Source organism: Bactrocera dorsalis, chromosome 3, assembly GCF_023373825.1.
Source record: "Bactrocera dorsalis isolate Fly_Bdor chromosome 3, ASM2337382v1, whole genome shotgun sequence".
In the NCBI taxonomy this organism is placed as follows: Eukaryota; Metazoa; Arthropoda; class Insecta; order Diptera; family Tephritidae; genus Bactrocera; species Bactrocera dorsalis.
This window is the reverse complement of record NC_064305.1, coordinates 13008555-13022083: the sequence shown is the minus strand read 5'-3', so window position 1 is coordinate 13022083 and position 13529 is coordinate 13008555. Positions and strand designations below refer to the sequence as shown.

At 37.6% G+C, this 13529-nt stretch overlaps 1 protein-coding gene across 3 annotated transcripts in view; it reads left to right on the top strand.

Annotated features, from left to right (window-relative positions):
- Window positions 1-13529, top strand: part of LOC105233243 (transient-receptor-potential-like protein) — a 49898-nt gene that overhangs the window by 10683 nt on the left and 25686 nt on the right. Inside the window, exons 2-3 of one of the 3 annotated variants that reach the window (XM_011215260.4) lie at window positions 724-870; window positions 4324-4454. In XM_011215260.4, coding sequence (XP_011213562.2) covers window positions 817-870; window positions 4324-4454 — 185 coding nt within the window. In that variant the 5' untranslated portion in view covers window positions 724-816. Of the gene's footprint in view, window positions 1-718; window positions 871-4323; window positions 4455-13529 lie in introns of all 3 variants that reach the window. The other 2 variants (XM_049451538.1, XM_049451537.1) reach the window with 2 other exon arrangements.

Genomic DNA, 13529 nt, shown 5'->3' with positions numbered 1-13529 from the left:
CTTAGCTAAACTATTTTCATGCAGAAAAGTTGGCAGACTTTATTTGAATCCTAATATTTATAAATTTTGAGTATAGCTAAACTGCATTTTTCTTCAACTCTCAACTATTTATAAGACAGCAATTTTCTGACGGAAGTCGGAGTACTTAAGACTTGATTGCATTGTCTTCTACTTTGTCATAAAAGCAGGCAGGACGGATTGTATTAATTATTTATTGCATCTATTCAGAAACCATACGCATATGAGGTAGAATATTTTAAGCTTATTGAGTGCACAAAACTGGCTTTGATACCAACCTCAAAGCACTTTCAGCCAAACAACAATTCAATGATATATGAAAGAAAAATAACAAAAAACTGTACACTTTAGGGTACAAACTAGCTTCAGCTGTTAAAAAAATCAAAATGTAATCAAGACAAAGCTCAAAAATCGTATTGGAAATTGCATTAGAAAATTTGAAATTTTAGAATATTTTACAAATGTAGTTGATTATTTCTATATATGTATTATCACTTGAAAAAAGGCAATATAGTTCGTTATAAGACATATACTGTGTAGTAAATAAGAAAACCTTTAAAAAATTTAGTTAGGAAATTATTTTAAAAATACTTTAAAATAAAACAAAAATGAAAAAAATATTTTGATTACAAAAAAAAAAATTATATAAAAAATACCACAAATTTACACTTTAAAAATATTACTCAAATTGAAATATTGTCTTAGCAAGCAATTAAAATCAACAACTGTGTTTGAGACCTCAATGTGTAGACTACAAATGTAAAGAACTTTTCAATTATAAAATAAATAAAATTCTGCATGAAAATGAGCCAAAATACAAGTATGGGTATACAGAAGAAGCTGCCAGTGGGTGTAAGTGTTGTAATTAAAATATTGAGATTAACTTAATAGACCAGTAGTTATGAAATATTTAATGTTTACAGGTATTACTAGAACCCCTTTAGCTACCAATATTGGTTGGACGTACTCTTTGTTAATGTTGGTTAGAAATTTTAAATGCATAGAGTTATACGTATAAATAATTTATATAGTAAATGGCTTTTTATTTATTTATTGTTTAATTATTAAGTAATGATATAACTAAAATTTCAACGCTAAATTTGAATGTTTGCAGCCAGTGGATTTGTATTTTTTTAAAGAAAATTTTTCACTCAGTCAGCAACTGCGTATCAAACTCTTTACGTGTAGCACTCAGCTCTTTTCTCAGCATTTTTCCCCCAGTGAATAACTCTTGGAAATTGAAAAGCCTGAACCGCTTAGTTTAGAGTTTCGGAATAATTTTATTATGAATACATCATAGGTAATCTCATACATAAATCGTCATAATAAAATAAATAAATCTTTGATTTAAGCCAACTTTTAACTATCTATATGTAATAAATAAAATTTTGTGATTTTTTTATTATATTTTAATGAAGCATATAGACTATCTGAAGCGCTATTACCGTTTTTTCATAACAATTTCGAAGTTAGTTTGGCAAAAAATGGTAGTGAATTCATACTCTTTACCACTGAAACTTATATGTGCTCTATATAACATATATATTTTAAAGTTCTCAAGATTAAATAATCTTCGATTAATAGTTTAGTATAATAGTGCCTATATTTAGGATATTTCTGAAATTACATACCTTAAAACGCACATAGCCTGCGTTCGATTCAATAGTCTCAAAAAATGTTGCCTATCTTTAGGCTGTTATCGGAGTGCATTTCTAAAGTTATAAGCCATAAATCACACCAAAATGGTCTTCGGTTTAGAAGCTTTAGTATTAATTAAAAAATGTTGTCTACATTTAGACTGTTTATGCAGTGTAGTTCTATAATTAGGTACCCTAAACCAGACACAAATATTCTGTGATTCAGTAGTTTCAGTATTGAATAAAAAATGTTGCCTACGTTCAGGCTATATCTGGAGTGTTAATATTGTACAAAATCACATATCCAATTTTGGTACGGTTAAAAAGGTGTACCTATAGCATACTATTTATTATACAAGAAGTGTTCCAAAGTAGACAGGACTTTTTGAATCTAGCGCCCTCTGGTGGCGCCATCTATATGTCGACTGCGTTAGAAGCTGATATCTTTATCGATTATCCAGTGAGTGAATTTTATGGCATTTCATCGATTGGAAGTGAAGTTTTTGGGTTTTAAGTATCATATGTTTGTGTTATCGGTGCGAAAATGAGCTTCGAACAAAGAGACAACATTAAATTTTGTTTTAAAAGTAGTGAAACTTTTACCGAAATATTTCAATTGATGAACCAAGTTTATGGCGATGATTTCCAACCCCGTAGAAGGGTGCACGAGTTGTTTCAACGTTTTCAAAGGGGTCGTGAGGACATAAATGACGATCAACATATGGGTCAATAAGAATCCATGATCACCGGAAATTCCATCGAAACTGTGCGTGAATTCATCAAAAATCAGGCGAAATCATCATTGAAAGTCATGGAAATCGAATTCAACACCTCCAAAACATCGATTTATCTCATTTTGACCGAACATTTGGGCTTACAAAAGGTGAATGCACGGTCTTTTCCGCACAAATTGACTGACGACCAAAAATTGCTCAGAATCCGTCTCATCGATCGACACTTGTAACCGATTATTTGACCAAAAATCACATTTTAACCATTAACCACTCCCCGTATTCACCTGATATGGCACTGTGCGACTTCTTTCTTTTCAGAAAAATGCATTTGCCCATGAAAGGAAAGGGTTGTGGAGACGTAGAGGCCATTCAAAAGGCTTGCACCGGCATACTGGCGGCCATACCGGCCAACGTGCTGAAACACTCGTTCGACATGCTTTTGGACGGTGAAAAAGCTGTATTGAAGCAGACTACATTGAATAAAATAAATTGAAAAAAACCATTTGTTCTATTTTTTTTTAAGTCGGGTTTTCTTTGGAACGCATCTTGTAGTTGCTTTTTTAAAGGTTGAAATATTTCAATGTCATAAATTATGGAAGGATTTAGAAACATCAATAATGCAAATAGGTAATGTAATAATATTAAGGGGCAGCCTAAAAAACGTGGTTTTCTGGGAATTAAAACAAAACTGTGTAACATATGAACGAACAAATACCGGAAAATTTTTTTCCATATTTTTGACCAGCGGCCATTTTATAAAAAACAATGTTTTGTGTCTAAGTTCTCTTGGTTAATTTAATAATGACTTATATACTAACTAGAAGCCCCTCAATTATTTTTAATCACAAGCATAGAACTCATAAATTTATGACATTTTTTTATACCCTAAACAGGGTAAATTACGTTTGCCATGAAGTTTGAGCGAAAATGATCAGTATAATGGCTGAGAATCTGACTATGCGGGTCTGTATGTATATGCGCGATATCGAGAAAGCTGGTTATTTGTGGGAACCGTAGACATCGGATCGCTATAATATATACATATACGTAGCTGCCATATAAACTGATCAAAATTTAAGTCCTTGTAATGACTGTTTTGGGTATTATAGCTTCGGTGCAACAAAAGTTACTATTCTTATAGTTTAACTTCATCTTTTTACATTGTATGTAATTTGCGAAATCAATCATTTTTTTTTTTAATTATTGACCCATCTTTATTTATGTTTTGACCGCTAATGACCGCATTTCTTATTTATTTGCAACCTCTGTAAATATTTTTAAATAAAATATTTTAATATCCCCAAGAAAATGTAGGCTTTCTAAAGAAAAAACTCGTTTTTTTGTTCCAAGTTTCACATTTTTACTTGTTTTGCACATAAACCTACAAATAAGTATGATTTACACATGTGATCACAACACTGCAAACATTTCCTTTAAAATTAGTTGAAAAAACTCGCTTACAACACAAAACACACATCCTAAAATCATTTATTTCGCTTGTTGGCTTGCTGTCATGAAATATGAACGCTGCCGGAAACGCTTAGCACAACAAAAGCCACTCTTCAAAATCACAAACTCATACAAAATACGCCAACTTCATCTCCAGCTTTTTTGGTTAGCAGCCTGCAATTCACTTTCTACCAAATATTAAAGTCACGCTCATACACACACACACTTATATATGCGCGCTTTTATTGTATTGTAAGCCTGTGTGCATTAATAATATATTTAAATAAGCTTTAAACTTATTACACAACCACTTCGACACTTGACTTACTCTCTTCTCACCTTTCTACGCATATTCGCCGCTACGAAAATCGACACTCACTCACTTCAACTTGAACTGGAATTATGAAAACACCACTTACACACATGGAATCTGCTTGCTTGCATGTATATGTGTGCGCGCTTATTCGTGGTTATGTTGGGCGCAGGTGCCAGCTCATGCCTTACCGACTGGCGTGCGTAAGGGCTGCTTACCTTTGGGATTACCGCAGCCGTTGTTGTTGGAGGAGAAGAAATTCCTGTTGGCGGTGGAGCGCGGTGATATCGGCAATGTACGCAGGTGAGTGAATGAAATGAGCACATATAGCATATACATATTTCACATAAACATATATATTCAATTACATTTGAAGAAAATTAAAGCGGTGTTATCAAAGTGGCCAAGGCGTATGAGCAACTTTTGACTTGTTTTAATTTCTACAAAAAATATATGCAATAAAGCACAGTTATAATACTGTCTTTGGATTATTTTCTTGCAAAAATGTTGATTTGACTTTTATAGGAAATATGTTGTTGTTGTTTCTTGCTTAAAGCGTGCCTTTTGCGTTGATTTTCCGCTTTATTTCGCTTAAGGCCATAAGTTCTTTGTATGATTATGATGACTACTGTTAAGCGAAAACTCTTTGTGGAAAAAGAACAATAACAACAACGAAACTTTTTCGAAAATAAATCAGCCATTGAAGGAAAATCAGTTTCTCACGCAGATATTGCAATACAAAGTGCTTAACTTCAGGGAAGTACATCTGCTGCAACCTTGTTGGCTGTCACTTCTGCTTGAAAGACACTACAGTGGTCTGGCAGTCTGAAGCAAGAGTTGATTGAGAGCTATTGAGGGAAGGCACCCTATCTAACCTTTCCCTTGAGCTTCTATACAGCCTTGAAAAAGCTTACTACTCATCTTCTTCAGCGCATTCGCCACACCCACATATCTCTCGAAAGTATGTGTGTGGAGAAGATGCCTATAGGAGTAAGTTCCGCTGCACAATTGACTAAGTTATCAGGGAAGCAGTCGAAACGAGAGAGATCAATTCTCCACTTCCACTCTGAGACTTTTAGAGTGTTCAGTTTCCCGAAATATTTCGCATTAATATACCTACCATATTTAAAGATTGCTCAGGCTATATCCACAGCTCCTTTACAACAATACAAGGCAACCAATGCTTTCCTTACACTCTATCCAATATTCGGTATCTATAACAGGTTTCTATCAAAGATGAGGCCCAAGTACTTCACTTTTTCAACAGGGTGAATTCGAGACCTCCGCAATGAAGAAAGGAGTGCCTCCAGGGTTTTATACCTCTTGGTAAATAAAATCCGTTCAGTTATATGGATTGGCAGCCAAGCCGCTCTTTTCTTTCAAGCTAGCTACCACATTGTGGTATACTTGTGGTAACGCGTTAACAGTAACCAAGAATAGTACTTTAAACATGAGAACAACATCATTTGCAAAGGCTATCACTGACTGCCTTATCCCTCGAGTTCCTTTTATGGGTTAGTTAGCAATAAGATCCACACAAAATGAGACAGAACCCCAAATTGCAAACTGCCTCTTTGTCCTTTCGTAATGCATTAACGGCACTAATGGCAGTCACTCTGCCACGACAGTTCGGTTCCAGAGAAGACAATATGTATATCAAATGCTTGACCTCAAACGTATCCAGTACAGTATTGAGCGTTTCCAATCGCACACTGTTGAAAACTCCCTCAATGTCTAGAAATGAAACGCCATATATTTCCTATGTCTGACGGCTCCCTCCAGCATGACACAACGTCGTGCAGAGCAGTATGTACCGACATATCGTTGCTGCACTGCTGTTGAGCTCCAATGTCATTGTTTTCGGTATACTCTTTCTGATGTGCAGGTCCGTAAGTCTCTCCAGCATCTTCAACAAGAACGGGAAGTGGATAGTTTGCCTGAAATCCTTGTTATTCATATAATAGATCTTACCGCGCTGCGTAAAGAAAGGCGAAACCTTCGAAGAAATTGACTTGGAGACTTTGTTTGATGAGGATTCGTGTCAAACTCAAAAAGAGCTTGCTTCGGCATTGGGAGTAAACCACCAAATCATTTCAAAGCAATTGAATGCATTGGGAATAATGCAGAAACGAGCAACTTGGTTTCTTATGACCTCTAGAGGAACGAAAAAGTGATCCTGATGTTGACAAACCTGTTAACTTTACTTGGAAACCCTTAAATGGGAAGTCCAACCCTACTTGCTATACGTATATTCCCCAAATACAGCCACGTACTATTTCTTTTGGCTCCGTAGAAATATTATTCCCGAAACACGATCGGATTTCCTATGCCAGGTGACGAAACAAAGCAAAAAATCACCCCCGTTAGTCAAAAAAAAAGCCAGTGACCATAGCAAAGGAAATGAGAAACACCAACGCTTGAATTACATAGATGGTATACCTAACAGAGCCCTCAAGGAAGCTATAAGCACTAAACCTCAACTTTGGGCTAAAATTTATAACGCTTGTATATAGAAGAGTTATTTTCCAACTGGCGGAAAGTACAGCGTTTGGTTCTCCTCTCAAAATCAAAGAAACCACTTGAAGTACCTTCATCGTCCCGACCTCTGTGTATGCTCGAAATAATAGGAAAGAATAGAATAAGAAAATGTAATACGAAACCGCTTGGAGTGAGAAATCCAGAGAGGCGACTGATTTTTGACTCCGACGCAGGCACTTATCTACTGTATCTCGAGTGGAGTACTCCAAGGCTCAGTATTAGGCCGACTATTATTATGTATGACGTGGTGATAAGAAGACAGCAGCCAATAGATATGAAACTTGTAGCATCTGCCTACGATTTCATGGTGGTAGCAGTTTATAAATATATAAATGCTTAACGGGTCTATACCAATGGTTCTCTGCTGTGAGTCTGGAACTAGCTGGGCACAAAATAGAAGTTTTACTAATAAGCACCAGGAAGTTGGTAGAATGATTAGGGTTCAACATAGTGGAGTGCTGCAGCTGAAGTATCTTGGAGTAATTTCGGATTTCAAATGAAAAGTTAAGGGCATTTGGTGTATTATTTTGGTAAAGCAAACAACAATTTGAGTAATAAAATATAAACATTAACTGACGCCCATTGACAACCAGGGAGTTGAACTCGAGCGATTGTAGCAGTTATCAGTGCCTAAAACAATATCGGTAAAGAGAGAACAGAGAACCAAGAGCACCAGCGAGGCAACAGCGGTGGCAATCTTATTCAAAGGGCGCTGGATCCACAGACTTATACCGGACAACTACTTGTGGATGGACAGATGGTATGGGAACCTGGATTTCCATTTTAGTGGACATGGGTGCTTTAGAAGCTACCTTTACAGATTCCACAACGACCTTAGTCCGTACTTTCCGACAAGTACAGAGATATAGAAGACTCTGAACAAATAGAAGGGAAAACCATACTCCACGGCAGACGAAACTCATACGTTAGTCGACTGAGAAATGGAAAGCTGTTAGTGAAGCATCAGCATTCATAATGACAAAACTGAGACTTTTTCAGCAGATGAAGCGTCCGTCAATACGCACAATGGAGAAGACTAAACTTTCCTGTCACTACCACGAAGTAATACTTAAGCGTTGGTTTCGTGGGAAAGTCTTGATTTCTTGAAGTTCTGCACTCCAGCTTTCGACGCTTCCCTCTACTATTAAAAAAATGAAAAGGATATCATTAGTTATTCATGAATAACTACTTTCATGACAGACTTAATGAAGCGGCCCAACCGCAAATGCTGCTCATAATACTCGCATCACACACAAAACTGAGTAGAAATCAGTTTGATAGCATTGCAAAGCAGTGACTGGCCGGAAAGCATGCCGGAAGGCGCTCATTGACAAATGCACCAACGTGAATGCGAAAACAATAAAATGCACGTGTGTGTATGGTCGTCTGTTGAGTATAAGAGCTAGTGCCAACTGCTGTGTGTGACAAAACAAAACGCTCGGTTAGGTGCTGCTGAAGCTGGAAGCAAAACGGAAAATATTTCTTTTCACAACACACAACACACAAACACACAGCGGGCATTCAATGTGCGCAACAAATGAGCGCCTGCAAGTATGCCTTAGAATTTTGAGCGTTTCATTTGCTTACGTGTGTTGTTTGTTGTTACGCAAAAATGTTCTTTGCTGTTGCGTGTGTGTGTTGCATGCCAAATGAAGCTGATATGTCGGCTTCCGCACACACTTCCTGTTATCACATCGCTCTGCAGTTTGCTGGCTGCTTACTTCCGGGCTTGTATGGCCAACAAACTCAGCAGGCTTACGTGTGCGTGTGTGCACGAGACATTTTTATTGTCTGCTCATACTCTTTCGAGCCAGACATTGTTTGGTAGCTCCAGCCACGAAACTTACTCAACTTCCTGTTATTGCTGCACTCTCTTCACTTCTCTTCTCTTTCTGCTTTGTAGTTTTTTACTTTTTCTGAAGCTTTGTTGTGTTGCTTTTCCTACCTAAGTCGTCTTCCTGCATCTGCTTGTCGCTTTCCTTGTACTGTTCTACTATCACATGTGTGACCATTGTACCGGTGCTTGTTTATTATTATGCGGTACTTCCCTAAGGTGTCGGCATTTCGCCTTCCTTGTTCCGACATATTCATTTGCGTGTTAAATTACTAACTCCAGCTGTGTGCTCTGGCGATTCTGTGCGAACTCTGCCTTGCAAATGCTTGTCATCTTATATGTAATTGTTTGACTCCAGGCTGTGGTCAACTCAAATGCGCCGTTGGCTCCATCAAACTGGAAGTGAGTGCAAATAGTTTGTGACAATATTTGGGTCGAAGGTTAGTTGGCTAACAAAAGTTAAGTGGGTGCAATGTGGTAACAGCTAACTGGTATTTTGAAAGCTGGCATGTAGGATGCTCTCTATAGAAATGACTCTAGGAAATTATTTTGAAAGTAGAGAGTTTGTGGAATATGGTGTTTAGGAATCCGCGGCTCTATTTAAGCTTCGAGAACACTTGCGGAGTCAACTTGCCTTACTTTTTACGTAGTCTAAGAGCTGGAAACCCGAAACTTTGTCTTCATTTCGGCCTAGCATCGTATGTGAGGTTACATAGGTTAGGTGAGATGCCTGATCCCTTAGGATGGCCGGAGATCACACTTAGATAATTATGTGCAGTCTTTTGAGAAACCAGACGAAAAAAACTTCTGTGGTTAGATCTTAGATAACGTCAAAAATGCTCTGAACTTATCACAAATCTGCTGGGTGTCTTGTTTCGAGTTCCGCTATTTCACCTAGATGCCAAAAAGTATCAGATCCGATGAGTTTTTACTTTAAACCGGCAAAACCGAGCCATTTGAGGAGGAAGTGTTGATTGAAAGGTGACCCTTACTGAAAGTGAGAGTTCTTTAGCCCGCTTACCTTTAGACTGCACAGTTGCTGGTTGTTCACCAACGTTTGCTGATTTGGTCTGAGGCTCAACACTCCAGTAGTGAATCACATCAAACAAATGGTGCTTCTAACCGTTCTCTTTCCGCAATTATTGAGATTGATGTACTTGTACGGGAACAAGCTCATCAGCCTTTCTGTTCAATGCAATACCGCTGTAGTTAGGCACCCAAACCAGTCTAAACCTAAAATAACTCGATATTGGAGTTAAGGAGGCTAAACATTTTTTTACTAGTCCTGAGCGCTCAGTCAACGTAATCAAGCGAAATATTGCTATCCTACTATCGGGGCGAACAGTAACCACTCTGAAGGAGACTCCACTACGGATCAGTATATCTACTGAGACTCATATGACTTCACTACTTTTTATGCCTAAAGCTGAAGCTCATTGAAAGTTGTCGCCAGTGTACTCCTCCAGCAATCCTCCCTGCAGAGCTTTGATCCATCCGTGGTATGCTTCACTCGAAAGCATCTGAGCAGAAAGCGATAGTCAAAACTAGACTCAGCGACCTAGTAGGCGAAGTATTTTGGAAGAAAAAACAAGTGTGCTAAGATTCAGGTGTACTCAGGCTCGCGGTCATTTTAATATCTATAATTTCTGAGTTTGACGACAGCGTTCCCGGCCATACACCTTGCGGCTAGATCTGCCTGTTGTTTTCATCAAAATAAAATTTAGCTCTTCATAATCGTTAAATCTTAATCTTATTAAATCTGAGAACAAGAAAACGTCGCTGGGACCAGTTCTGTATAATTCAATGACTGCGGTGGTGTTATAGAGTGCCTTTTTTCAGTGCTGTTTTCTACGATGTTATCCTTCACATGTTCGAATAACGCCAAATTGTATTCTCTTTTGATGAATTTTCTTTTTGGAATATAATAGTTTAGGCCTTTTACATGCCTTTCCCAAAATATAGACTTCAAAACCTTGCCAACTGATATTTGCGTCTTTCTAGACTTGACACGCATTTCAACGCATGCAACGCACTCGGATGTCTAGCGATTGAAATCCAGAGTGACATTATTGTGTGGAAACATTTATCATGTTTCTTCCATCGTCACATACTTATGCAAAAATTCGATATTCGGTCGGATAGCTGCGAACAGTGCTGAGACTTCTCAATTCCTCATTGTTTTTATCAGGTTGGAGCTCGCTCGACATCCATTTTCGTAATATTTTATTTTGCGGTCAGCCTTTGAAATACCTTCTACTTAATTTTTTATAGTTTTCAAGATATTGTCATATTCAAAGCTACACCATGAAGGTTAGGAAATATAAAACCAGGTCGAGTCCGTTGTCTCAACTACGACTGTCAAGGAAAATAGTATTCGCCTGTTCAAGGTTTATGATGCTGCTTTCTTCTGATATTGCTGGATCGCCAATTAACTTAAGGATTCTGAAGACACTTTCGGATATTCGAAGTTACACCAGGAAGGTTGGAAAATCATTTGCTTAAGACCGTTAGTTAAATGGTTAGCCGTAGTCATACCGGTATCTCGATTTGGATAGTCCAAAAAGGTTATGTTTAAGGTAGAGTAAAGTATTTGTAGCCTTTAAATTGTATAAGGTATGGTGAAAAAATCGCTTTGAGGAGAGATTTATATTTTCAGAGGCTTTATCGACGACTTACCGACTTTGAACGCTTAAAATTATTCAATAGGTCTGAAGATTCGTCCTCCACAGCGCATTTAGTACTCGTATTACTATCTATCCACCTTCTTCTTTAATCTTAATTTATGTTATAGGCTTTTCTATTAATTACCCTAAACTACATCAAGAAAAGTGATCACATCGTAGAAAAAAACACCTCCAACGCTAAGCTTCAAATCCAATAACAGCGTAAAATTTTCGCCTCAATTTCCTGCTGGGCCGCTTTAAATGAACTTTGTGTTCACTCATTGTTAAATGTTTTGACAAGAATTTTCCGTTATTCAATTCTGCTCTTACCAGATATTTTGCTATGTTTACAAGCGATCATATGTAAGGTATATACCTAGGTATACGAAGTATATATATATGTCTGTATGTATTTATACATACATGCATGATTGTATATGCGCCGGTTTCAGTGCCATTGTTAATTGCTTGCTGGTCAGCAAAGCGTTGGTTTTGACAGCTTGAACTTTTGTCGTTCACGTGTCAAAAGTTGTCGTTCACACATATGCCGGTTGGTCAGTTCGCCGCAGCAATTTGTTGTAATTATTATTGTACCGTTTGTTTGTGATGGCTTTGAATGCATCACTGCACTTATAAACTTAATTATTTCGTTGAAAGGATTTTCTTTGTTCGATTTAATATTTGGTGCCACAGAGAGTTTTTCGCGAACTTTTAATGGATGGTGGAATTTGGATGGGTTTTTCAACGATTGCGGGTATTTTTTAGCGGGTTACTTTATATTTATTATTTTGAAATATAATGTCTAGAGTGGGCATCGGTTGCTAAATCTTGTTATTTTTTTGAGGCCCCCTGGTCCAATCACGGAAATGAATCAATGAATCTAGTTATAAATAACCGAAACCGTGGATTGCTCAGATAGACCCAATAGTAGGATGCTGCTCTCCAAAGGAAGGAATAAGGTCATCGAATAACATGATTTTAATGGTTTTCTTCGTTCGTTCTTCCTTCGTTGATAAAAAATCGGGTTTGGTTTGAAATTATATTATGTGATATTTTTCTTGGAATAAAAGATTCCGGAGCTGCTTTTCTCACTTCTCTTAAGGGGTTTGTTATTAAACTGTATCGTTTTCCTAGACATTTGCAAAGGTCTGTTGCTCTTTTAGTTAACTTTCTTTCTCTTCGTTTTCACTTTTTTCGCCACTTTTTTCCTTAAGCATCCCTTACAATTTTTAAATCTCCGCCACTCTAACCCCAACTCCATTCTTCCTCCTCCTTAACGACCACACTTTGTTCCATTGACTTTACCATTCCTCTTCAATCGCATTCCGCCACTCGTCATTTGCTTAAAGCTTCAATTTGAATTTGTGATTTTTTTTAAATATTTTTTTCTGCCATTTAACTTTGTTAATTGTTATTGACTTGGCACTTTCACGGTCTACTCGGCTGGCGCTCGCTCCCTCTAGCGTCTAATGGTTAAATTGTAATTTCAATAAAATGTGTATGCTGCGGAAGCGTGCGGTCCGCAGCAAACAATGTGCTAATGCAAAGTTCGGCGAGTTAATTGATATTTTTATGCGCTCATTGATTGCCGAAGTTTGACTATTTGCCGCATTGAATTGCTTTTCCTTCCGGGTTTTCCACTAGAGAAATTTCAAAATTACAATGTTCCAATTTAATATTGGTGTTTTTGTTTTCCTTTGATTTGATTGCACTTGCTTTGAGCACAGCTTAATTAATGGCAGTGTGGGTGAGTGGCAGCGCATTACAGTTATAATAAATGAGAGGAAATTAAGTAGTTTGATAAAAACGCGTTACATATTTTGGGAGTTGTTTGTTCGAGTTTGCCTGCCAGTTTAGTTATGAGTGCAGATTTTGTCTTACATAGTATATGTTGGAGGCTGATTACTTACTGAATGTCGTCATGAGTCGCTATAGTAGGTGACAATATGCTCTCTCGACGAACAAAGACCAGGTTCTACAAGTCACTCACCATCTCCGTCTTGCTATATGGTGCAGAGTTATGGACGATGATAACATCTGATGATTCGGCATTATGAGTTTTCGAGAGAAAGGTTCTGCGAAAAATTTATGGTCCTTTGCGTATAGGCAACGGCAAATACCGCAGGCTATGGAACGAGATAGACGACACTGACATAGTTCAGCGAATTAAAAGACAGCAGCTACGCTGGCTAGGTCAGCTCGAATGAATGAAAACAGTTCCAGTTCCGAGTGCATTCGATGAAGTACCCGCCTGGGAAGCAGAGAAATAGGAAGACTTCCACACCGTAAGCGGTGTTAGCGCCAATAAAGAAAAGTCGTAGATGTCATCTTACGTCCTCAAGT